The sequence below is a fragment of the Callospermophilus lateralis genome, unplaced genomic scaffold (assembly GCF_048772815.1).
Source record: "Callospermophilus lateralis isolate mCalLat2 unplaced genomic scaffold, mCalLat2.hap1 Scaffold_314, whole genome shotgun sequence".
Lineage (NCBI taxonomy): Eukaryota > Metazoa > Chordata > Mammalia > Rodentia > Sciuridae > Callospermophilus > Callospermophilus lateralis.
Genome location: NW_027513751.1, coordinates 367,655 through 394,296, shown reverse-complemented (window position 1 = coordinate 394,296; position 26,642 = coordinate 367,655). Strand labels below are relative to the sequence as shown.

At 35.6% G+C, this 26,642-nt stretch overlaps 2 protein-coding genes across 2 annotated transcripts in view; one reads left to right on the top strand and one right to left on the bottom strand.

The window, feature by feature from the left end:
* The window catches only part of LOC143640503 (uncharacterized), an 87,748-nt gene extending 84,085 nt beyond the window's left edge, over nt 1-3,663 (bottom strand). Inside the window, exon 1 of the mRNA XM_077108267.1 lies at nt 3,544-3,663. Coding sequence (XP_076964382.1) covers nt 3,544-3,663 — 120 coding nt within the window. The remainder of the gene's footprint in view (nt 1-3,543) is intronic.
* A 231-nt stretch (nt 3,664-3,894) lies between these two features.
* LOC143640502 (roundabout homolog 2-like) overlaps nt 3,895-26,642 on the top strand; it is a 131,509-nt gene continuing 108,761 nt past the window's right edge. The window contains 1 exon segment of the mRNA XM_077108265.1: nt 3,895-4,037. Within this exon segment, the coding sequence (XP_076964380.1) occupies nt 3,895-4,037 (143 nt within the window).

Genomic DNA, 26,642 nt, shown 5'->3' with positions numbered 1-26,642 from the left:
GATATGACCATGTATCCTCCAGAGTGGTGCAGTCCAAGCCTGTAAGGACCTGTGGCCATCCAGCGGTGAAATCCAATGAGGATGAGATTATAGGTTCAACTGTCTAGTGGTGCAGGCAACTTTAATAAATGCCCTGAGGCTCAGTTACTTCCTTTGTAGAATGGTTTAAATGAGGCCGTCAGAGTTGCTACCGCTTGGTTTTTGTGACCTTGTGCAAGCCACTTAACCATTTGGGATTCAGCTGCTTTATCTGTGAACATAATAAATACAGATTCATGAGGCTATTGTGAAGATGAAATAAATGTAAAGTATTTAGTAATACCTGGCATATAGTAGGCACCTAGATAATGAGTTTGGTTCCTCTTTCTCTGCCCTGCTTCCTGCCCCTGATTTTAGGAACACTCTGGACATATACCCAACCATTATACTGTTGTAAATTCAAAAAGAAATGAAACACATCCCATGCCCTGAAGGGACCACAAAGAACACTGACGGGCATGAAATGTTAATTCTGAACCTCCAGAGAGAATGCCTTACATTCACTAAGCATTACAGATCCATATTAAGTCATATCTGTAATGGAGAAAGAGTGGGCTGGTGGATTACCAAGGGGTGAAAATGACAAGGTCTGTAATCCCAGCATGTTCCAGGTTTTTTAACACTACTTCAGGTTACAGTGAATGAGTTTATGTTTAAATTCCTCTGACCTTCCCTGCAGGATTTCTCCATCCCATTTCCCTGTCCTCCTTGGGTGTCTTCATTCTTGGACTAAGATCACCCCATCCTGCTGCTCAGGGTTTTCAGCAGAAGCATTTAGAGAGAGAGGATTGTAGAAAGTTTAAACTCTAGAAACAATTCAATTCATCTTCATATTGTAAGTAATTTCTCAGGACCACACACCCAGTTAGGGAGGTCTCCTGACTCCAGGACCTTAACACACCCTGTGGCCTCTCTTGCACAGAGAGTTTGAGGCACCAGGTCAGTTTTCCCTATAACTTGAACCTGGAAGAAATAAGTGGAATTTTTCCCCATCAGATGAGCCACAAAATATCAGCCACTTGGGTCCTCAGCTGTCAGGAATTGTCCAGGTAGTGCTCAAGGACCACAAGGAAATCTGCATGGACAAGACAATTCCTCTTCATAAGAAAAATACCTTTTGTTGAAATCCCAGGAATCCCAAGGCACGTATTTCCCTTAGTCCCTTGGAAGAAAATAATGTCTCAAGCTTGCTTCAGGCACCAGGAGGGAAATAAAAGAATGGTGACATCTGGTGGCTAGGCCTTTCTGTGACGAATATGGATAGTACAGATTCTAATCATTACAGATTCGCTTGGAAGCCAAGTTCCCATAGGTGGTTAATTGTACCACCTGGTTGCCTAAAGATTTCTAAAAGACATTAATCATTTAAACTTTATGGTTATTACAGATGGTTTTCTCAGAAAGTTTTTTTTTACAAAAAGTATATGTATACGTAGAGAGAGAACAAAACAGTGTAAATCCATATTTGTATATGTATATGAATTTTCTATATTTGTATTATATAGTCTACTTATTTATATAAATAATATACTTGCAACACCTTTGAAGAAATTAATACTTTCTCAATTGTTTTTCCCCACAGAGTTAGTATTGCAATTTGTTATACTAATAACTGCCAAAGGACACTGCTCATAGATATAAAGATGCTCACTAGGATGGAGTTATCTGTTTCATCGTGTCCTTTCAAGAGAGGGTTCGTTACAAACTTAGGAAGAAAATAACACAGTGGACTTTCAATAGTGAAAATCTTGACAAGTGATGGTCAAGGTCATACCTGGTGAACAGGTATCTCTTTCTAACAGTATACCACTTATGAGCAACAAGTGTTAGGTTAAAAGAAGAGAGATGTTAGGAATTATTTCACAACAATACCACAGTATCTTTTGGTATTGCTAAATCTTCTCTGTGTTGCTCCATGCCTTCCCATATACTTGTCACAGGTACTCTATGCTAGAAAATTGCCCAATTATAATCATAAAAAACATCTCTGTCCATACAATCAAGTCCATTGTTTTTCAGCATCTCTATGTAAGTTACATTTATCCTCATAATAATTTACGAGTAGATTTTATGATATACATTTGATACAAACAGCATACTAGACTTTAAAAGATAAATAATATATTCATCAATAGACACAATTGATAAAGATCAGAGCGAGAATTGAAACCAAAGTTTGTATGTCTCTAAAGTCCAGAATCTTTTACACCATACTGCCCACATTAGACAACATGTAAGAAATGAAAATTAGGGTGTAAACTACTCTAAAGTAGTTTTTCTAAAGCACATTTCTTGGTCTATTCAAATTGTATGAAAATTATAAGCAACAATTATGTTTGTAAATCTTAAAAATCTGGGTCCCATGTAACTCAGTCTTGGAACAGCTCTCTTTGAAATAAACAAATGATATGTTTTTCCTGCCTAGGACTTTGACTATCTTTAATGGCTGGAGGAATTATCTGTTACATAATCCTAGTAGAAGGTGAAGCTTCTGACCAAGTTTTTAGGGCACCATTGCTAGCAGCAGTACCCAGAGACTGATCCATAGCATGAGGATGTAGGCTGCGATGTCTGGCACTTAGTGGTGAAGGTGACAGCATCTTCACCTTACCAGTTCTATGACATAGTTTTAGGAGTTGTTTCTAGATGCATGCCTCTGAGCCTTACTCTCCATTTTCCCTTAAATAAATTCCTTGTCTCCTAATAACAATCAGAGTGTTTCAGTTGTTAGTACTGAAGTAACCAGAGGGATGCAGACATTAGAATCAAGAGGCACAGGACTTGGTGGGGGGTGGGGGGTCAAGGATGGGTTATCTAGTCTCATTAAGGCCTGCTAGGGCTGAAAACCCAGTGGGGAATGATATTGGCCAAATTATATTTCTTTATTGTGTGTATGTACAAATATGTAACAACAAAACCCATCACCATGTATGATTATAATGCACCAATTTAAAAAATGGGAAAATAATAATAATAAAGAAAACCCAGTGGGTTTAAAAGCTTTTGATGCAGGCAGCTGTGGCATGTAGTGGCAACAATTTATTAAATTCAGCTCTGGAGATGTAGCTCAGTTTTAGAGGTGGTGCAAGGCTCTGGGTTAAATCCCCAGGGTTCAATCCCCAGCATCAACACACACACACACACACACACACACACACACACACACACACACACACACACAGAGTTCATTAAAATGTCAACTGTAGTTACCCAAAATAAAGTACTTGTTGAAATCAAGTTTTAGAGAAACCAAGTGGCAGCTAAGGAATGTAAGGACTGGGAAAGAAAGGTGTTTGTTTTTTATGCAGTTGGACAACTTAAAGAAAGAATAATAAGCTCAAAGTCCTGAATTTTCAGGTCAAAGTACATATAGAGTAGAGATTGTCTATGACTTCTGAAACAGACAAACCAAAAACTAACAACAATAAACAATAAAACTTATTTTTAGCAACTAGAGGCCAATACAGGTAAAAAAGAAATAGATACCATGGGTTACTAAATTACAATTTTCTTGAATTCACAGTCACTCTCAAATTTGAAACCAAAGACACCAATTAGAACAGAGTAGAACTGAGGACAGACTGGAGACACATAGGAGAATTCAGATGACTGGGTGTATTCCATACCCCTCAAATTCTACATTGGCTTCCCTTACCAAATGAAAGCAATAATGAGGTCCTTGCTGTGTTGATTGAGGTCCTATATCAAGCAGGCAGAGGGTGTGGTCTTGAAACCTCAGATCCCAGCATGCTCCAAGAGGTCAATTGAAAAGGTAAACTAGAAAGGGAAAAACTTATTCATCCATGAGTTGTGAGATCCTGCTAATTTGTAAAAGCACCAATCTGAGGGATACACATGGACACTGATTCTGAGAATACTAGACCAAGGAAGAAGAACACAGCATTAGATCAGGCTGAAATGATTGATGTGGAGGAGTTGCCAGATTCTAGACTCACTGAGCAGTTGGGAGTAGTGTTCATCATCTGCTCAGTTGCTAGGTATTATCCTAGTTAAGCTGTGGTGTGCTGATCGTGCCTGACCCTGCTGTCCAGAGTCCCTGCTGAATATATGGAGCCAGGTGGCAAATGCCACTTGTCTGCACCCCATCTGATAGAATTAAACTAGCCAATTGAATTTAAGAAGTTTATTCAGAGTGTGAACAATGCCAATCATTTTATTTTTTTCACGTTAGAATTTTAACTAAGATATAAAGAGGAAGTCATAACAACTTGATAGCAAGACAGAAACATTCTTGTGGAGTTAGAGTTAGTAACCTTAAAGTATAACTTATGGGGAAGATTCAATGATTTCATCTGCTGTGATCCCCATGGGCTGTCTCAATACAGACCTGTTCTCCCTTCACAGTCCTACTGATTTCTAATCAGTAAGTATTTGATTTTCCTAACCTGTTTGATACCTGTGTCCTTAAAACTTTTATCCTAATCCTCACTTTGAGTTGCTTTTCTTGAGCTTTTTGGGGAATTGCTTTCTTATAAATAAATAACTTTATCTTAAATAGACAATGTTGGTTCAACCCATTCCTTGTCTCTGTTACCATACTCAGTTCTCATTTATTTTTATAGTTAAGTTAAACATGGTAACTTGTGAACTCTTTAAGACCCTGAGGAGCTAATATTCAGTATTGTGAACTCATATCCAGATTAGAGCTTGGGACATTGTCAGGCTTAAAAAATAATAGATAAATTGTGCATATGAGAGACAATGGACAATTAATAGCTAGGGGAAATATTTGAATGACGAGAAGAAAAGCTAAAAATGATTCTGTAATTCAATTAATGTGCATCATAATTTAATTAGTTTCACTTAAATATGCATTAGGAAATTTTCTGTTTTTAAAAAGTATGATAATCAACTACATATTAAAAAGAAGTTATTAAAAACTGAAGAATATTTGTGAATTAACGAGTTCAAATTATCTGGAGTTTAGTTCAACAATAGTAGAAAAACAGCAATTTTTGCCCACAAATAAAAAAGGATGGATCCTTTGGGACATGATATTAAATTGGAAAAAAAAACACAGGGGTACAGTGCTATTTATCTCCTAGGAAAGCATAAGTTCTCCTTGTTCCCTATGGTGAGAACAAGTGTCCACTAACCCAAAAAACATCCTGGGTAGAAGAACAAAGGGATGAGTGTTTATGATTGCTTACCATAATTACTTCATTCTACTTATAAGTTTCTAATTTTAAAATCAATACATTGCATATTCATTCAATGACTCAAGTAAAAATTAGTAAATGGGCATTTGGTGACATATAGCTTCCTTCTTCATAAACAGCCTTTTGCCCAACTGTTACATAACATTAATTATTGTAACAATTGATAAAGGCATGACTGGCTGCATCTCTCAAAAGATGATACTTTTAATTCCCCTACATCACAAAACAAATAGAAGTGGCATTTGGCAAAAGAAATAAAGATTTTTTTCTTTTCTCTGGAACTTCATTCCAGGCATATAAGATACTAAAAGAAAATTATGAAGTCTCCACGTACATTATTTTTGGATGAAGTTATTTCAGTGAGTTAAAAATAATTTTCTGACTTTTCATAAATAATTACACTGACTATATTAGTATATATTTTATAGAATCATTTTTCTACTAAAATTATTCATGCTAAAATAATGTTGTCATAAAATTAATATATAATTAATGATTAAAATGATCAAAATTCAAAATCTTTATTGTGCCTATAATTATCATTTCTCCTTTTTTCCTTTATTTTTATCGCTCATTTTACTTGACACATTTAAATGAAGACACCTTTGGAGAACACTTTTGGGTGAAGTCTTGGTTATACTATTGATTTTTAAAGTGGCTTGTGTCATTCAGGTTAGTTGGACATACTGGGAAAGTTTCCAGACATTGGCAAAAAAAACCAAACTGAACTTTCCTCCAAAAAGTCAGAAAGAATTTCATTAACCTTTTAATAAAAAAGGTATATTTCTCATTTGTTCAACTCTAAGGACATGCATTCCCAGGAGAACAAAACAACCATACCATAGCAAGATGATCTTTGTTTACATCAAGACTGGAATTTGAAAAAGTACAATGCTAGGATTATCTTTCAGTCAGTAAATGGTGAGCTTTCTCCCTCATGCTTGGTACATACCTTGGTACATGTGAAATTATATATGTTGACAATACACTAAATGATCATTAATGCTCATAACAATGCCATTGAGCCAACGATTCAAAAGCTAATCTCAATTGATAAATAAGATAAAGGAAGAAATATGTTAAAGAAAGAAAAGTAATGTTTATGAATTTAAAAAGTAATTTTACTTATTTCTTATAATATAAATAATTATCAGGTCTCTCCATGTCCTATTGTATTTATGAAAACATGAAATATAGAAAATAACAAAATAGGTAAAATTAAATGTACAGATAAATGTAGGCAAGTTTTTATTATAGATATTATGTAAGTTTGTTCCATTCATTTTAAAGGTGTCAATGATCTTATGACATATATTGTCAAACTAGGAGTAGAATTAAACTAATCATAGAAAAGTGTCAGATGTGAACATTAAGGGGGTTTTGAATTAATAAATCTCAGTACTATATTATTCTCATAAAAATTTTACTAAATTGAAATATTTAGGTTTAGTCAGTATTCTCTACTCCAGGAAGGCAGAAATTGTGGATTAGTTCTTCTCATAATTTTGTTATAGGTGTCCCTTTCACAGTTTTGAGTTTCTAAACTTGATGTAAACATAAGAGAACAGGCAAAATATTTAGATATGTGTAAAAGAAAATGGTGGAGGAGGATTAGACTTAACAAAATAACTGAAATTGTATTCATCATTCTCATTTGATGGAAGAAAATTCACCTAATTAATTAGTTTCAAGTGTCAGAGAAAAATCGTGAATTCAAAATTCTACATTATATCTTTAAATTACTCATCTATAGACAGTAGCATGTATCCAATGTTTGCCTCTTTTTATAGACTTTAGAATGGTACATTTTTAAAAAAAAATGGAAAAAAGATAAAATGGATTCTGGTTGATTTATGTGACTTTCATGTCAATTACTGCACTTAACTTCCTTGTTAGAACTTGCACATCAGCAGGTAATATGAAGTGCTGGTACATATCTTTCAATATATCTACTTAGAAACTGCCCTCTGAACCTCAACTTCTTGCAATTGCATCAGTAATGTGATTCATATTACAAATGACTGCATTAACTATTCCAGGACTTTGTAAGAATCTATTTTTATTGATGCTTTATGTATCTATACAGTGTCTTTGGAAAGTAAAAAGGAAGAGTTCATTGTCTCCACTAATAATACCAGCCAAATAATGAAAAGGATTGCTAGTAGCTACCCTATTTTCTGCTGCTGTGGTGACATTGTGAACTTCTGACATTCTCTAGGTTGCTGTCCCTCTGCTCATTCCAAATTTGTCAGGTTATTTGGCACCTGATCTGACCTCAGTGTCTACAATGAACTGCTGAGCTATGAAGTGCTTGATTTTTAGATGCTTTTCCAAATTCCTCCCCCCACTGCTACCACCTTTAAAATAACAAGGTCAATCACACAAAAGAAAGATGGCAGCATTTCAGGTGCAATGATGCTGATTATCAGTATAACACATATAGTTCAGAATGACATCAACTTGTCCTTGAAGACCATGGCAAGTCTAGCTGGAACTAAGATAATTTTTAAAAAGGCAGATATGAATGAAAGTATCCATTTTTTTCTAAAGATACTTTATAAAATATGTAGGAAGGCACATTTTAAAAACTTGTTCTCAAGTTATGGCAACTTAAACCAACATTGAAAAAAAAAACTTCAGGAAAACACTAATGTTAACATGGACTATAGCTAAATAAATTCTGAATTAATCAAACAGACATTCTTCCTAATGCAGTAAAATAGATTGTATAGTTAATATGAATCACTTGTGAGCAACATATAAGCAATCATTTGTGAATATTGTATACTAAGTTCCTCAAAAGGTTATCTTTTTAAAATTATTCATATTACAAAGAATTCCAAAATGGGAGTTCATATCCCACTTGAATCAAAGTGTGAAATATGATATATCAAGAACTATGTAATGTTTTGAACAACCTACAATAAAAATTAATTTAAAAAAAAAAGAATTCCAGAAAACACTTTTGTTAATTAATTTAAAAAGGAGTGATTTCCACATATCTTCATCTCCTTCTCATTGCTTATGGTTTATCTTCCTTAATTTTGTGGCAGTAATCCCTCCTTCTCATGGCAAGTTGTTTGCAAACTGGTCATGCTTACATTCAAATACTCTCAGTTTTACCTGAGTATATCATATTTTTATCTGAGACCTCCACAGTTAGCCTAGGGTGATAAGAAAACAAAATGTCATATAGGTCTCATTCCTTCTTCACCAGGAATATAGAGAGACATGTTTAGACTTCTATGTAGAACATACAATGACTGCATGGAATAAAATTAGTATGTAATATCAATTTTTATTGTCCACAGAAAGCTATTCACACAGTAATTAAATCTTCATTTGAAAACTCTTAAAAGCAGCTAGTGTTTTTTTTTAAATTCAAAACAATTTTTGTTTATTGTAAGCCAGTTTTATGTGTAATATTGTAATATCTGAGTAGATAGTATATTGTAGACCTTTAAATTAAGAGAAATGTTAACAATCAGTTAACATGTATGAGGAAAATGACACTCCAAGAAGTGAATAATGCATCTTCAAATGTCAACAGATAGCTACTGATCATACCCAACATTATTTTAAGAAATTACTATAGTTATACTTGAAGGAAAATACAAAGCCAAACTTTAATATCATTTATTTTCTCTATCTAATTTTCACAAATGTTAGTTATCAAAGGGGACTGAATTAAAAAAATTATCTCCTGCTTTTAGTAGAAAAATTGTTCTAAGTAATTAAAGTCATAGTAATTCAAATTAAAATATTTTTATTAGTTTTTCTCATCCTACTTTTAAAGCCACAGGATTCGTGTAGCTGATGAGGTCTTCAGCAAGATACCAATATAATGCCAACATTATTCAGCAGAAAAGAATGTAATTATTCAAACCTAGAATGGTACCTTGAGTGATGTAATTAATGTTACACTCAGCAATAGGGCATTTCAATTGCCTGAGATAATGTATTCTTTTAAAAAAATGTGTTGGATCATATATCCATTGTAATTAGGGCAAAGGAAGAGTCAGAAGAAAGTCAGATGAAAAGCATGTGAAGAATATTATGAAAACATTAACCACTCTGTTAAATCCTAATTTTCTCAAACATTCTTTCCTGTATGCTTCTATTTTACCTACTTATTTGAATCTTTTATCTGTCACTATCAGATATGGTCTCCTTGAGGGTAAGGACCATTATTTACCTTTTCATCTCCAGAGATAGTACCTGATATATTCAGAGTTCAGTGTGTATTTGCTAAGTAAATGAATGAATAAATTGAATAAATATAGTATACATTTACATATGAAGCTAAGCATCTTGAACTCTGTAATTACTTTTTACATACATCATTGTAGCCTAATCTAAACTGAAAATAAGAATCACCAAGGGAATTTTATTAAGAATCCAGCTTCCTAGGAATCTCTCTTGATGAGTTTTGGGTTTTAACTGGAAACCTGTTGAGATTAATAAAATTTATTAAAAGTGCCTCAGGGAGTCATAAGACCAGTTAGTTGGAATGATATAGATGATTCCATATTTAAGTTGTATATTTAGAAAGCAGGTAGGTCTCAAGAAAATCTAACAATTGTGTTTTCTTGAGGTGAGTTTTTCTGCTTCCTAATTGGTCTGTCACTACAAAAGTAAACTACACTCCCTTCTTTAACTTCAGTGTAGAAAGATTATGATTTAAGAAAATAAATTTTATGATGGAAAAGATGAAGCATTCAATAGCATTCTTCTGCAGGGTGGCCTATAAGGCACTGGCTTTTGAGAACAGAATACATAAGAACATGGTCATACAAATGTGAGTCTTCAAACAGGGTTACATAGAGAGTGGGTGGAGGAGTAAAAGTTCTAATAATTGTACATTATGAACAGGTATTTTATGAGGATTTTGTATACACACTTTCTCCATGAGTTTGCACAATCAACCTATTAGTTGGGCATTATCTCCATTTACACTGAAGAATCATGATATACAACGGTCACTCACTCCATGGGGAGACTAAGCTAGATCTCTGAGTGCTATCTTGCTATCTTTTTTCCCCCCAACCTACTACAACCATGATTTTAAAATGACTGTGGATCTTTGGAAAGCAAGATTCACAGTTTCCTAATATATCAAATGCACACTGGAATTTTGTAGCTGTATTTTATATAGTCATTTCTATTGGGGAATAAAAAAAGAAGAAGGTGTGAGGGAGACAGTGAGAAACTTATAAAACTTAATGCAATAAGCTATCTTAACTTCTCCTACCTCCTGCATATCTCCTATTTTAAAAATTTTTTCTTGCACATAGATTCTCTTACCTCCTTGAATAGGTTAATTGTTTGAACTTCCTTACGACACTCTAAATTAGATTTTTGGTGATCTTATTTCTTATTTAAGCAAGGGTCAAGCCTATCCCTACTCCTGCTCAAATCCAGCACCATTGTTTTATCCTGAGTGCCTGGAATGCATTATAAACAGTGAGTATGATAAAAAGAGGTTGAGAAGAATGTAAGAAATGATGGTGTTAGGTAAGAGTTCAGAAATGCCAAGCTGGTGGAGGCAGGGTGTAAGAAGATGCCACTGGAGGACAAGACAGGCAAACAAGTCATCATGTCCCTGTTAAGATTAGTCCCATTCCCATGACAACTCCCACCATTGAGGGCTATCACCATGACAACTCCTGCCATAGTTTCTATACTTTAAAATGGCCAATGGGGGTAAAGTGAGCTGCATTCTAAAGTAACCAATAAGGGAATATTGGACAATATTCTATTCAGGTATCATGAGGTAACCAATGAGAGCAAATGGGATACAGTCCTCAATCCAGTCCACATAGGGAAGAAAAGGCTTCACAGCTCAGTATATAAGATAATTCCCAGACACTGGGGTCTTGAGCCTCTCTTGCTTGGTCCACTGCACTCTTCTTTATGAAATGCTACTTCTAACTTCAACTTTATTTAATTTGTACCTTGTCTGTTACTTCTTTGGGTCTTGCTCAATTCTTTGTTCAGGACAAAAAGAACCTGAATCCCAACTGGACACCCTGATGATAAAAGTGCCACTTCTCAAAGTATCTATTCTAACCAATATTCTCATGCTAAAAAAAGGTTTTTAAATCCATTTCTTTCATGCTTTCTGCAAATCATGTGTTGTTATTTGCAGCATTTAATGAAAAATGTGACTTGGATTTGTTTAACCAACTATTTTTTTAAGTTGAATTTCAAACTATAAAGGTAGAATCTAAGGTTAATATATCAAGCCAGTGCTATCGCTGAATCCCCTTTATGCCTATAGACAATCCATATCCTTTATATGACCCTTGCAGAGAGTGGATACACAGCCAACTATTTTATTAAATCCTCTGTCATGACCAAGAGTGAAGTCACTAACAAGGAAAGGAAAACAAGGCATGAGAGAAGAGCAATTGCACCCCATGTCAAGACATTCAGAAGGTGGATCAATACCATCTTCAAAAGCACCCACAAAAACAAAAATAATATTCTAACTTCATCCAAAATCTCCAGTCACCTCCGGCTAACAAAAGACCATATTCTACTACCCACAGCAGTAACTTTATGTTCCCTGCCACTGTGGAAAATGTTTTATTGGACAAATGGGTCACACTGTGGCTATTGGATTAAGTAGTAGCTGAAGAATCCCAGGCCATCACACACAGGCAACTCTCCTGTTGGTATGCCTAGATAAGGTCTTATTCAATTTATGTCTTCTAATAATTTTTGAAAGTCATTCAGTGATTTGAGTTGATCTACTTGTATTTGAATTTTTGGTGAATGCACCATGGTTGAAGATAATAGAACTCCTAAATAATTAATTGGAAAATTTAATTGTACTTTATCTATTGCTATCTCTAGATTATAATTTTTTACTAAATTTGTAAGTGTGGCATAATATTCTAGCAACGTGTTTCTAAGTTTATGTGCTAATAATAAATCATCCATATAGTGAAGTATTTCTAAGTGACCGGATTGCTTTGTTAACAAAAATTTGACACATAGTTAGGCTGTTAGCCATCCCTTGAGGGAGTACTTTCCATTCATATCTCAAATAGGAACTTCATGATTTAGTGCAGGGATAGTAAATGCAAAATGTGGACTATCCTCAGGATGAATTGGAATTGAAAAAAAAAACAAACTTTAATATCTATAGCTAAAACATACTAGGTTTTTGGCAAAGCAGACTATTGGGGAATCCCTGATTGAGCAGGTCCCATAATAAGCATCTCATTATTAATGGCTCTTAAATCTTGCAATAATCTCCATTTATAAGATTTCTTTTTAATGACAAAAATAGGAGTATTATAGGGAGATATGGAAGGTTGTATATGTCCCTCCGTTAATTGTTGTTTGACCAGGTCATGGGCTGCTTGTATCTTTTCTTTACTCAGGGGCCACTGAGAAACCTATACTGGTCTTTCTGATTTCCAAGTAATTTTTATTGTCTCAGTGACCCCTTCTGAAAACCCAATCCATGTCTATTTATTTCTTGATCTATTTGAATTGGTGCTGCTATACCTTGTTCTTGTTCTCCTAATCTTTTTTCTTTCCTAAAATCTTGTCTAGCCCTAATAGTGGGCGCATTTGGATTGCTATTATTTGTTAATTGCAAACCTAATTGATCTAGGATATCTCGTCCCCATAAATTTATAGGAAGATGATCCAATAAATATGGCTGTATAGTTCCTTCACATCCTTCAGGATCCTTCCAATCTAACACCATTGCGTTTCTATGGGGATTAGTTGCCACTTCTAGGCCTCAAAGTGTTTGACTGGCTTGTTGTAATGGTCAATGTTTTGACCATTCTTGATGAGATATGATGCTAAGGTCTGCATGTGACCAGTAGCCCATTAAATTCATATGCTTGAATATTTAGTTTTAGCATTGGGCGAGAATCTAAATTTAAAGACAGCAGAGACCAATCTACAACTGTGGAGCCTAATCCCCTGGAACCTCTTTCTATTGTACTACTGGAAAATTTATCATGTAGGCTGGGTATTATTAATAACTGTGCTATTCTGTCTCCTGGTGAAATTACTGATATACCCTTTGGAGAACTAGCTATAATTTTTATTTCACCTTCATAATCGGGATCAATTACCCCAAGACTTATCATAAGTCCTTTTGTAGTAGAAGAACTGTGTCCCAAAAATAAGCCTACTGTTCCTTGGGGAAGAGGTCCTTTTACTCCTGTGAGAATGATTTGAACTCGCATCTCTGGTGTTAGTACTGTGCTGGTGGAGGTGCAGATGTCCAACCCTGTGCTCCCTCTGGTTCGTCTGATGAGAGATCTGATGGATAATGTGTCCTTGGCACTACCCTGGTGGTGTTGCTGGGTTCCTCCATGGTGTTTCTGAGTTCCGCCAGTGACCCATATATTTGAGGTTGTGGGCTATGTACTTTATAAAGAAAAGAGGTTTATATATTACAGTTTGGGAAGCTGAAAAAATAAAAATTAGATATTCTTATTAATTCAGCCTCTGATGAGGGTTCCTTCTTTGGCTATATAACATCATGGCAGATCGCATTGTTGCAGGAATACAAGCAAAAAGGAGAGATCACATGATGAGCTAGGAAGCCAGAGACTGTGGAGAAGTCTTACTCTTTCATAATGACTCTCAAGATGCAAGAACTAACCAGAGTCTCTTCTAAGGGCAGCATCTTCAGGTCTCCCTTTCTGAGGGCAGTGTCCTCAGTGACCTACCACTAGCTCCATCTCTTCAAGGTTTCACCATCCCCCATATCACCACACTCAGGAGCAAGCTTCCAACACAGGAACCCTGGGTGGACAAACCACACCTAAACTAAGCACTTGATAACTGAAGCTTTACACTCAATGCACAAAACTCTCACAGTGGGGAGAAAAATCTGGAACTCCTGCAGAAGCCCAGCAGATTGGAGAGGAATCAACATCCTATAAGCATCCAGAAAGTACAAAGGGAAAGAATTAAGTTTTAAGATGATAATAGTAGTTCTCAATTAATTTATTTGGCAATGATAACCAAACACCTTGCTGGCTTAACTTTTACAGAGGAGCAGGGGAGGTTGGCTGCCTGTACATGGTTCCAGAAAAAGGAAAACATTAATGATAAAGAGGGAGAGCAACCAAACACATCAGAAATGAGTGCTTTTCTTTTTTAAGATCATCTTTTAGCTTTGATATCAGTGAACCATAAACAATGATCCAAGACATTACCTCTGTTCATCCTGATAAGAGCTGGCAAGAGTCATGGAGACCACTTGAAGCCCTCTGCCTTCATGTTCCACTCTGAACCAGGTTGCTGACATGGAGATCTGCAAATGGATACAGGTCCTAAATGGCAGGCATCAAGCAGGGTGCCAGGACACAGAATTGAACCCTTCCCTCCAGGAGGCTACTGGAAGTGATGAAATGCAATTGATGACTTACACCCAATGGGACACTGCTTCACAGAATGCCATAGAGATCAGAAACATATCCAGCCATACTATCTAGACCCTCCCTGCATGTCCAGGTAATGCAGTATACTGGTCACAACCAGAGACTGTGTCACAAGACTGCAGTTCAAATCTTAGCTCTGCCATTTACCATCTGGGTGATCTGGGCGGCTCCTCAATCTCTCCACATCTCAGTTCCTCATCTGTAAGAACTGGGGAGTGATGATGTCTACCCTCTGAGATTATAGTGGGAAGTAAAAGAATCTGTACATACAAAAGTAGCTCATATTGTGCCCTGGATATGTGACCACGTTCATCAATCTAACCCAATTAGCCCAATGTACAAAAGCACATTCATCTTTGCCCCATTTATCCTATCTCCAGCCAAAAGAAACGTTATGAAAATGAACTTTTCCCTCAAAACTTTTCTGCCAACTGAGTGAAACTAACCTTTAACTTCCACCTCCCAAGGGATGGCTGGTCTGAGATCTTTTCACCACTATGTGGATTTCTATTCACAGAAATTCCTTACAACCTCTTAGGGAGGTGTGATCCCAGCTAGAAGCCTCATGATCCTGATAATAAAATTAAAAGGTCATAACTCTGGACAGCTCTGGTGGGGAACAACCAGCTGCTTTTGGGGTTGAAGCAGCCACTGTCCACAGGAAAACAGCTGCCCCACGTCTACCTGCACCCAAAAGTCCTACCTAGCACACCGCCAAACAATTCCCTGTAAATCTGTCTGACCATGCAGAGAAGAAGTGTAAAAGGGAATGTCAGCACACATGAAGAGTCAGTCACAACAAGGCACTTGGGGAAATAGATATCAATAAAGATGTTAGGAGATCAGGCAAAGTACAAAATGAGTGATAAGATCAGGGATAATTTAACACGGGGGTAGTTGAATGCACTATCCTTGAAAGAATCAAGTGTATACTCACCATAAGAGTGAAATTTGAAAACAATAGGCAATGCAGACATAGATGATTTTAGTAATCATGCTCTCTTTAAAATGAGGCTTTGGGAGAAGAATTAGAAAAATGTGAGTTTTGCATTTTGTGTCCAGAACATGAGGTGATGAAAGGAATATATGCAGCAGGTGACATGCGTATTTCTTCCACCATTTCTGGGAGCATGTTTTGAAACCCTATCATTTAGAGTTTGGGGATAAAAATAGGTGTACCCTGGGTTTATGTATATAGATATGATGAATAAATAGACCATATGGTGAATAAAAAATATAACAGGTTACTATTTTAAATAATGGATTCAATTGATATTTTAAAAATACATAAAATCTAGTATTCACATACAAACATTCAATCCAAGTAGTTATACATGTAGTGGTAATATTAGGGTTACTAATTATAACAAACTGTGTTTGAGTTTTGCTTCGAAAATGATGAAGGAATTCAAAAGTTATGTGAAATAAAAGAAATCTCATGAAAAAGCAAGTAAAGCAACATGGAGAAATACATGGGATCTGATACAGGGAGTGAATGAAAGTGAATCATATGCATATCAATTTGTAAATTGTGGATGAAATGATACATCCTATGATGTATATATTCTGAAGAAATAAGAATACAACAATTTTGAATAAAAATTTAATTCAAAATACACATCATGTCCCATATGAATATACTTTCATTGATGTTAAACTGGGTCACTTACTGTAGAAATATTAGGGTTAGCACTCAATATTCACTGAAGTTCATCTTGAGTATTCCAAAATGAATACGTATGTCAAGAAAATGAATATTTCGGAAAAATATCTCCTGAAAAGTTGATTATAAATCCACACAGATGGACATGAAAGAATCAAGGTAGTATAAGTATATGACACAAATAGTTCATGTTTGCAAATTCATACTATATATATATATATATATATATATATATATATATATATATATATTTAATACATTAAAATGAAATAGTATGTACGCCAATTGAAATTCATAAGGGGATATATATCCTTCACATATGTACCCAAAATATTCATTTCCCTCTACATTGTTTCATATCTAAATTTGTTGAAGTATAAAGCTCACCACAGCTTGACTTTTCAGTTACCTCAGTGTATTGGGGGGCAGTGATCTCTTCATGAAATTCGTAGTTACCAAAGTGAGAGTACTCTCAAGAATATACCTGTGATGGCAGTAGAATTATATATATATATATATATATATATATATATATATATATATATATATATATGTATATAAAAACATACATTGTGACCAAGGCGACAGAGACAGGGAGTCAGGAAGTTACATATTTGTTAATTTTGAAGATTCATGGAGAAGTAAAATGAGAAAAATATGTCACAGGTTTTATAATATGTATCTTTGATGAAGCAAAGGCAAGTCCAAGTATACACCATGCGTCCTATCAAATGCCTCTACTTCTATTCCTTTAGGATTATTTTTATCGATGTTAGGATAAGTAGTCAGAGCCTAGAAGGTTATGGGTTAGTGTCAGAGATTCAATATTTCAAATGGCAAAATCAAAAATGAGTCTAATACATATGGGAACACGTGGCACATAAAAATCTTCCACTATCATCCACCACAATGCCTGCACATTACTATCACCCCAAAGAAGACACAATGAGAGGAGACGAGGAAAAAAACCTGTGAATACATATCTGAAATTGGAAATTCTGAGGTGCTCATAAACTTGGGTGTGGCAGAAGAGATCCCAAAAGTAGAGGACAGGGTAAACATTCCACAAACATGGAACTTTGCTGGCCTAATGACTTCTTGACTATCTGCCTCTGACATTCGTCCACTAGAAATAAAGCTTTGTGTTTTAGCTTCCTTTGTAGTGAGATCATGAAAGCTTGGTCTGAGTCCATGTGAACAGGAGGACATGGGTTCATATTTTCAAATAGGAATAGGAGGCAGCAGTCCTGAATCCTCTCTATGCAGGTAACTGTGGCCTTTGGGGTATGAATGTCTCCCTGAGTGGATTGTGAAGCCTTTGGCTCACTGCCCAGTTTTAATGGCATTTCTTTCAGCTTCCCTGAAAAATTGGTGTTTGTTTTTGAAATACAAAAAGGTCAACCAGTACACAGTGCTGGAGAAAGCTCTGTCACGTGGGGTGAGTCAGGGTCTGAAGTCAAAAACACAAACTGGGCTGATACCCCATATATCATACCCACTTGAGGGTAGCAACTTGTTTCTGAGCATCACACCAAATCCTCTCCCCACAAAAACATGCCTTTATATTTTCGGGTCTCCTGGCTACACCTTGTCAGTCACATGTCATTTGGAAGCCAATGACAGAACCACAGGGGCCCACCACAGATGTTGGATCACACACCTGCACTCCATTGCTCCAGGCCCAGTTCGCTGCTGGCTCCTACTCACTGGCATCTCTGCTCTTCACCATGATCATGAATTCCACTCAGTCAATAATGGCACTCACTGCTTCAGTCATGATGAGCAACAGGAGATCTAAAGGTTCTCCAGGGATTTCTGGTCATGGGATTCTCAAAAACTTCATGGTATTGGCCTAGCCATATTTCAAGAATGAAGAAGTGGACACTGTGGGTTTTGATTCATTCAGGAGCCATTAAGTGTTGAGGAATCTCCTTTCAGTAAAACCTCTCAAGATCGCATGCAGGCAAGGTTCCCAAGGAGTGGCGAAAGGTCACAGGAATCCAGGCCCATTGGGGTCTAAAATATGAGGTTCTTGTGAGTTTTGGCTCTCAACTGTAGCTGAGAAGGCTTTCACAGCAAAATCATGTGAAATCCTGGCTGAGATTCCCAGTGCTGTGGAGAAAGCCACCCTCAGCAAAGATCTCCTTTCCAAAGGCTCCTCTAATGCCTGGCCTTCTAAAATCCAAACACAATTCATGGCAATAGTTCTTTGAGATCAGTTCCAGAACTCAGTCTCTAGTGGCATCACACCAGAGTTCAAGCTGAGGTGGACCCAGTCATCTTTTCCAACCACCACACAAAAGACCACTATTCTAACAAAAACATTCCCACATGGCCCTCATCTTCTTTAATACAGACACTCATCATAACATTCTGGCAGGGGGTTTCTATAGGGTGAGCAGTCTTAGATGGTGTGCAAAGTAAGCTCTCATACCCATCATATGCCAAATGTCATGGTGGCCAAGACACCCTTCCTGAGAAACAGGATAGATATAATGGGCCTGTAGTTAATACTGCTCTGCTTCTCAAATTAGACGCCTCCTGACTGCCAGGAGTAAATTCTTTATGTTTACTGGACTCATGAAAAACCCCAAACACCTGTGTGCTAGTTACTGGAGGGCTTGCAACAACTCATTTGACCCAGAGGATCCCTGTTCTGACTTCATAGGGGTCAGGAGCCTGACCAGAGGAAGGCAATAGACTTCATCCAATAGTACACTTCTTTTTCATCCTTTTAGTGTGGGACAGACACATGTGATTTTTCTTGAGTTTCCTGGGGTGCTGAGAATGTAATTCACAGCCACACACAGGGCCAAGAGTCTGATTCAGACACAGCTTTTACAAAGCACTTTACTTCAAAGGCACAGATTAAGCCTCTTCATTTCCATTTGAAACTGTTTTCTTGAGGATTCCCAAAGGAGTGCCCTAAGGCAAACACCTCCCTGACATTCAGGGGAACAGAACAATAGGGAAGAAAGAAGCCTGGAGAAAAACTTTTCTTTAATTGAACACTGTGGCACTGACAGCTCCTAATCATGCAACTTGGGTTGCTATCTATCCAAGCAGGAATTTTCCAGAGAGATCCTTACCAGTCATGCTAATTTTTGAGTTTTCTAAGATGCTTGGCATGTCCTTCAGCAATCCAGTCCATGGCCATGTCACAGAGCTTGAATGTGGTGCACATCTTGGACACAAAACCACGAACCCCTTCAGAGAGTGGCCAAAATTCAGGAAGAATACAGGAACTTAGGATCTTGGTAGGTGTTGCCCATCTGCAAGGCAAGCAGCAGTCCATTCATAAATTGGCCATGAGGAGTCCTGCAAAGATTTCCACTAGACAGGACACATTCACGGCTGCATACTTTTCTCTACTCTCTTTTACCACAAACCGAGTGGGATCCACTGACATAAAAAGGCTCACTAGTTAACAGTCCATTTCAAAAAAAAACAATTAAAAAAAAAAACTTTTTTCCTTCATTTTCTCAGAACATGAGACAAAACCACAAATTGAAACACACACCCACTGAGACACACAAACCACCCCTGTATTTGGTCTGCACCTATCCACTCTGTCCTCTGACTGGTGGGTGAAAATATGTTCCTCAGTAGTGACCTGTCCTGTCTTAGCTCTGGTCTCCTTGGTCATCTTTGTGTAGTTGTCAGGAGCCAGCAATGAGTCAACACTTCTTTCTCAGGAAAGGCCCCTGTTGAGACCATTCCAGGCATTTGGCTATCCACACATCACTAGGTACCAACAAAGAATGACTCTGGCCTTGATCTAGACAATCAAGTGAGCCCACTGGGAGTGGAACTGCCTCTGGATGCCTCGCCTCCTGGATCCCAAGTTCAGAGAGTTCCATCACCAAGGAAGTGAGGTGAGGTCACTTCCTTCAGGGAAGTGAATGAGGTCACTGCCTTGGCAACCACTTTGTTTTAACAGTTGTTTCCAAGGGTTCCATGAGATGGAGGCTGCCCCACATTCCTGTGACATTTTCACAAGACATAAAGTCTATATACCCTAGGAGCCCGGTATCAGCAATCCACACACCTGATTGTGTCCATCTTCACTGCATTGAGAAGAGAGAGCCTAATTCAGCCTCATCCCTTCATCCTGACTGGGTTCTTGGCCATGGAAGATGACTTTAGACCTCACAGGTCCTACCTAGCTTCCTACATTTGCTCCAGGGATCATTTCTGCATCTATCTTTGAGCTTCTCAGCAGCTGTAGGATTCCCTACATACCTGTATGGCAAGATAAACTCAGGACCTGCTGTTATGTGAAAATCAATTGAGGGAACAGAGTATGGTTAAGGGTCATATCATGTTCGATTTGGGTTAGGAGTCATTCTGCTAGATGAATACGGGTATTTGACAACTGGGATATTTATACGAATGTAAGGTGAAATGTAAGTATCAAAATACAAAACTAGGTACGATCTGAAGCACACAAGTTTGTTGGGCCCTTGATTTGGATACATAGTTTTGAATTATGTTCTGCAGAGATGAATCCTCTAAATCCATAGATAATGGCCTAAGATCTTGTACCTGGTACTACTGAATGTAAAAGAGAACTTGCAGTGAAATAGAGAGAGTAGGTAGGATTCCAGTGTAGGGTAAGGAAGAAGAGTGAGTTTTGGATTGGGACCAAAGGCCCTTTTAGCAATCCAATGAATTTCTATTAAAGTGTAAATGGGAATATCAACACACATGAAGAGTCAGTCACAACAAGGCACTTGGGTAAATAGATATCAATAAGGATGTTAGGAGATCAGTACCAGTACAAAATGAGTGATAAGATCAGGGATAATTTCAAAAGGGGGGTAGTTGAATGCACTATCCTTGAAAGAATCAAGTGTATACTCACCATAGGATTGAAATTTGAAAATAATAGGCAATGCAGACATAGATGATTTTAGTAATCCATTCTCTCATTAAAATGAGGCTTTGGGAAAAGAATAAGATAAGTTTGAGTTTTGCATTTTGTGTCCAGAAGATGATGTGATGAAAGGAATACATGGAGCAGGTGACATGCGTATTTCTTCCACAATTTCTGGGAGCATGTTTTGAAACCCTATCGTTTTAGAGTTTGGGGATAAAAATAGGTGTACACTGGGTTCATGTATATAGAGATGATGCAGGAATAGACCATATGGTGAATAAAAAGTATAACAGGTTCCTATTTTTAATAATGGATTGAATTGATATTTTAAAAATTACATGAAATCTGGTATTCTCAAAGAAACATACAATCCAAGTAGTTATACATGTAGTGGTAATATTAGGGTTACTAATTATAACAAACTGTCTTTGAGTTTTGCTTTGAAAACAACATTTCTAGCAATTAAAGAATTGCAAATCAAAACTACTCCAACATTTAATCTTACTCCAATCAGAATGAAAATTATTGAAATTACAAGGAAAAATATATATTGGTGAGGATGTGAGGAAAAAGGCCCACTGTTACACTGTTGGTAGGACTCTCAATTGGTGAAACTAATCTGGAAAAGAATAAGGAGATTCCTTAGAAAACTTGGAAAGAAACCAAAATTTACTCAGCTATCCCACTCCTCAATTTAGACCAACAAGAGCTAAAAACAGCATAATACAGAGGCATATCCACATCAATGCTCATAGCAAAACAATTCACAATAGGTAAACTATAGAACCAATTTATATGCTCTTCAATAGATGAATGGACAAGGAAAATATGGTCTATTTACACAGTGAAATGTTACTGAACATTAAAAGAGAATAAAATTATGGAATTGGGAAGTAAATGGATGGAGTTAAAGAATATCATGTTAAGGTAAGTAAGCCAATCCTCCTAAATCAAAGACCTAATTTTTTCTCTGCTAAGTGGATGGTGATCCACAATGAGGAAAGTGGGAGTTAGCATGGAAGAAATGAAGAAACTTTGAATAAGACAACAAGGAGGGAGGTGATGGGAGATGGTATAGAGGTAGGTAAGATGGTGTAAGGAGATGAAAATCTTGTTGTACACAAATTAGAGGTTCATGGGTTTTTTAACTATACTTTCTGTACAACAAGAGAAATAAAATTGTGTGCTAATAGAGCAGAACAAATTAACAAATTAATTGATTTTTAAGAATTCAGGAAAGAGACTTGCCTTCTCTAGATCTATATATAAACATATATGTGCATATATATGTATATATTCTATATATAACATGCACATATTTAATGTATATAATTTATGAACAATATTTTTTTATATTTCTATCATTTTTTTAAAGAAATGACAACAGAAGCATTACAATTCTTTTTTCATGTATAGAAAACAATTTTTCATCTCTGGTATATATATAAAGTATGGTGATACAAATTTGTGTCTTTGTACATGTACTTTTGATTATGGTCTCTATCACATTCCACCATTCTTGCCCCTTTTCTTTTCCTTCCACCCCTATTTTTTATTGAGAATCCATCTATTTCTCTCATGCTCCCCCTCCCTACCCCATAATGAATCAGCCTCATTATATTTTTTTTTGTAATTGGCTAACATCACTTAGCATTATCTTCTCCAATGCTATCCATTTACCTGGAAATGCCAGATATGATTATATACCTAGAAGACTCAAAAAACTCCACCAGAAAACTTCTAGAACTAGTAAATTAATTTAGCAAAGTAGCAGGATAAAACATCAGCACCCATAAATCAAAGGCATTTCTGTATATCAGTGAAAAATCTTCTGATAAAGAAATGAAGATAGATAACAACCCCATTTATAATAACTTCAAAAAAATAAGATACTTGGGAAGCAACTTAATAAAAAAGGTAATAGATCTAAACAAGAAACACTAGAGAACCCTAAAGAAAAAATTTAAAAAGACCTTAGAAGATGGAAAGATCAACCTTGATCATGAGTAGGCAGAAGTAATATTTTCAAAATGACAATGCTACCAAAGCACTATACAGATTTACCGCAACCTGATCAAAATATTAATGGCATTCCTCACAGAAATAGAAAAAGCAAACATGAAATTTATCTGGAAAAATAAGAGACCAAGAATAGATAAAGTAATCCTCAGCAGAAAGAGTAAAACAGGTGGTATCACTATACCAGACCTTCAGTGATACTACAGAGCAATGGTAACAAAAACAGCATTGCATTTGCAAAAAAACAAGCAAACAAACAAACAAACAAACAAACAAACAAAAAAAAAAAACAGACTGCAGACAAATGGTATAGAATAGAGGTCACAGAGACCAGCCCCCAAAAAATAATTATTATATATTAGACAAAGGTGTCAAAACATGCACTGGAGAAAAGATAGCCTCTTCAACAAACCACTATCTCTCACCATGCACAAAACTCAACTCCAAATGTATCAAGAACCTAGGAATTAAACCCAAGATTCTGTGTCTAATAGAATAAAACACATCCTCTAATCTTCATCATGTGAAATTAGGCCCCAATTTCTTTAATAAGACACCTATAGCATAAGAATTAAAACAAATAATCAATAAATGGGATAGAATCAAACTAAAAAGTTTATTCTCAGCAACAGAAACAATCTGTGAGGTGAAGACAGAGCCTACCTTTTAGGAGGAATATTTTACCCCTCACATATCAGATAGAGCACTAATCTCTAGGGTACAAAAAGAACTCAAAAAACTAAGTAAATAATAATAATAGTGATGATGATGATGATAATAATAGTAATAATAATAATATTAATAACCCAATCAAGAAATGGGCCAAGGATTTGAACACAGAGTTTTTAGAAGAGAATATACAGTCAATCAACATTTTGTAATATATCTGATTGATTAGGATCCTCACTTTTCAGGAACAGTTCTGAAAAGGTTCAGTTTCTAAGGAAGGGAAACATGAGCAAGAATTATTCTCAATTCCCCTTTATTAATTATCAAATACAATTATCTATGTCATTTTCTAAACATAGCTGGACATGGGAAATATAGGTTTGGAACAGAGAACATTTTTATTAGAAAAACAGTGTAAAAGAAAGAAAAAAACATAATTATATGTACCACATTGAACCACAAGAGAAATGGAACCTGGAATTCAGAAAAGAAAGATTCAAACTTTTATACTTGGGAATGTGGATGACATGGATGCCTAAAGTGAAAAGATTGTTACAAACTTTTGAAAGAAAATTCATGTGAGTGGCAGATAACGGTTAACCAAATAGAATGTGCACAGTGTATTCCAGGGGCTTTGTCAGCTGTGCACTATAGAACATACAGGTATTCATAGCCTCCATGAAGAGCATTATTCATCTGTGCCCTCTGAAATTATTCCCATAGTATAGATGAAAACACATGGGTATCTGGATACTAAGTGGCAATTCAGCAGCCCACAGAAAACTACCCAGAGACAGAACTGTATGAAATTTCTTCAAAGACCATCGTGTATTTTTAGCTCCTAACACAGGGATGTCAGTCTGGAAAAATATTATTTTCTCTCCATTTTGAAGAGAGTGCATTGACAGTACATTTCAGGGGCAACATATATACATTTTTTTCTTTAATGTTAAGAAACTCTTCAGAAACAGAGCTCCCAAGACAGATTTCTTAGAAGGGTAAATGCCTGGAGATTAAAAAATAAAAAAATAAAAAATAAATAAAAAAACAAACATCAGTGGCCCTGAGTGACTCAGTATGTAAATAAATCTAAAAGGCTTATTAGAACCTGAAAAGCCAAAAAGTAACTCTGTCTAAAAATAAATATGTTCATTAGTTGCTATCTCCACAACATGTCATTAAGTAAATAACAAATTATGTATGAATACTTCTAGGATTGGCCTAATTTTATTCCATATGATTTTATATTAAATCCCCAAATCTAGATGATAGAATTTATGATTAACAGAAAAAAATATTACAGTAAAAAAATTTAAGGAGTGGATGTTTAGTAAGTATGTCATTTAACAATTTTATTACCATATGATTTTAAAGAAATTTATTCATTTTCCTGCAGCCATAGTGTGGAGAAATTCCTTATTTCATTTTCCTGTTATAATTAACAAAGATAAGCCCTAGAATCCACTTTAAATAACCTACCCTTACAATCATACAAGAAATCTATAATAAATGATGAGTAAAGAAAAAAGTCAATTTTAGAAATTTAAACCTTTTTCTTTTTTTGAAATCAATGTCTAGCTGCATTTTTTGATCCTTTTCTCATTTTTTAAGCCAAAAATATATAAAAGACAGAAGTTTGAACTTCAAATTTATACATGAGATATGTTTATTAACTATAAAAATTCAAAATCTTTAGAAATTTTAGAAATACAAAATAGAAACCCATCATGGAAAAAATTAGGTAATATTGATGAACATTTAAAACAAATTAATAATCATTAACTCAAAAGGAGTTTAAATTAGTATCTATTTGTGGAAACTATTTTGCTATTGAATATACATGATACTCCCCATCACAGAGACTTACTGAAATTAGAGCATATGTGTTCATGATAGCATGTAAGTATGCAATGGTACTTACCCAAACACTTGAAGCCCAAGGGCATAGCTCAATACAATATAGATCTTGGAAGAGATAAATAATAATCTGTAGGAAAAATGGTCACAGGATGGCAATATGTAAATCAATGGATGTGTAACTGATGTGATTCTGCAATCTGTTTACGGGGTAAAATGGGAGTTTATATCCCACTTGAATCAAAGTGTGAAATATGATATATCAAGAACTATGTAATGTTTTGAACAACCAACATTAAAAATTAAAAAAAAGAAGAAGAAAAATTGTCACTGGGGCCAGTCACATTTCATAATATATCCAGTTTAAAAAAGGGCATAAAACACTATGTATAAATTTTACATAGGTGCCTTATGCAAGTGGTATTTCACATGTGTACATTTTTAGAAACAAAATATGTAGAACTTATGAGAAAATAGAAGTCACAAAAAGCACATAAAAGACTGAATTATACATCCCATGTAAATAATATAACTCATCATTACAAAGGTGATCATTTTCCCCCAAATTAACTGACAATATATCTCACCAAAACTGTTATATACAAATAGAAATATATCACAGTGAAGTCTACTTTTATGTGCATTCTATAAAGCAATAATTAAAAAAAACTATAAGTAAATATATGATAGAAGAAAGCATGAGAATAGGGAAAGGGGAATTACTGGATACTGAAGGGGAGCAAATTATATTTCATGTTTTATGATAATGTCAAAATAAACCCGACAATTAAATACAACAATAATGCAATAATAAGAAAATCATCAAGCTTTACTTTAAATGAAGTAAGAAATCAAAGCATAAATTTTTAAAATTCATCTACAAAGGTATATGTAACTTTTGCCAAAAATCTTTT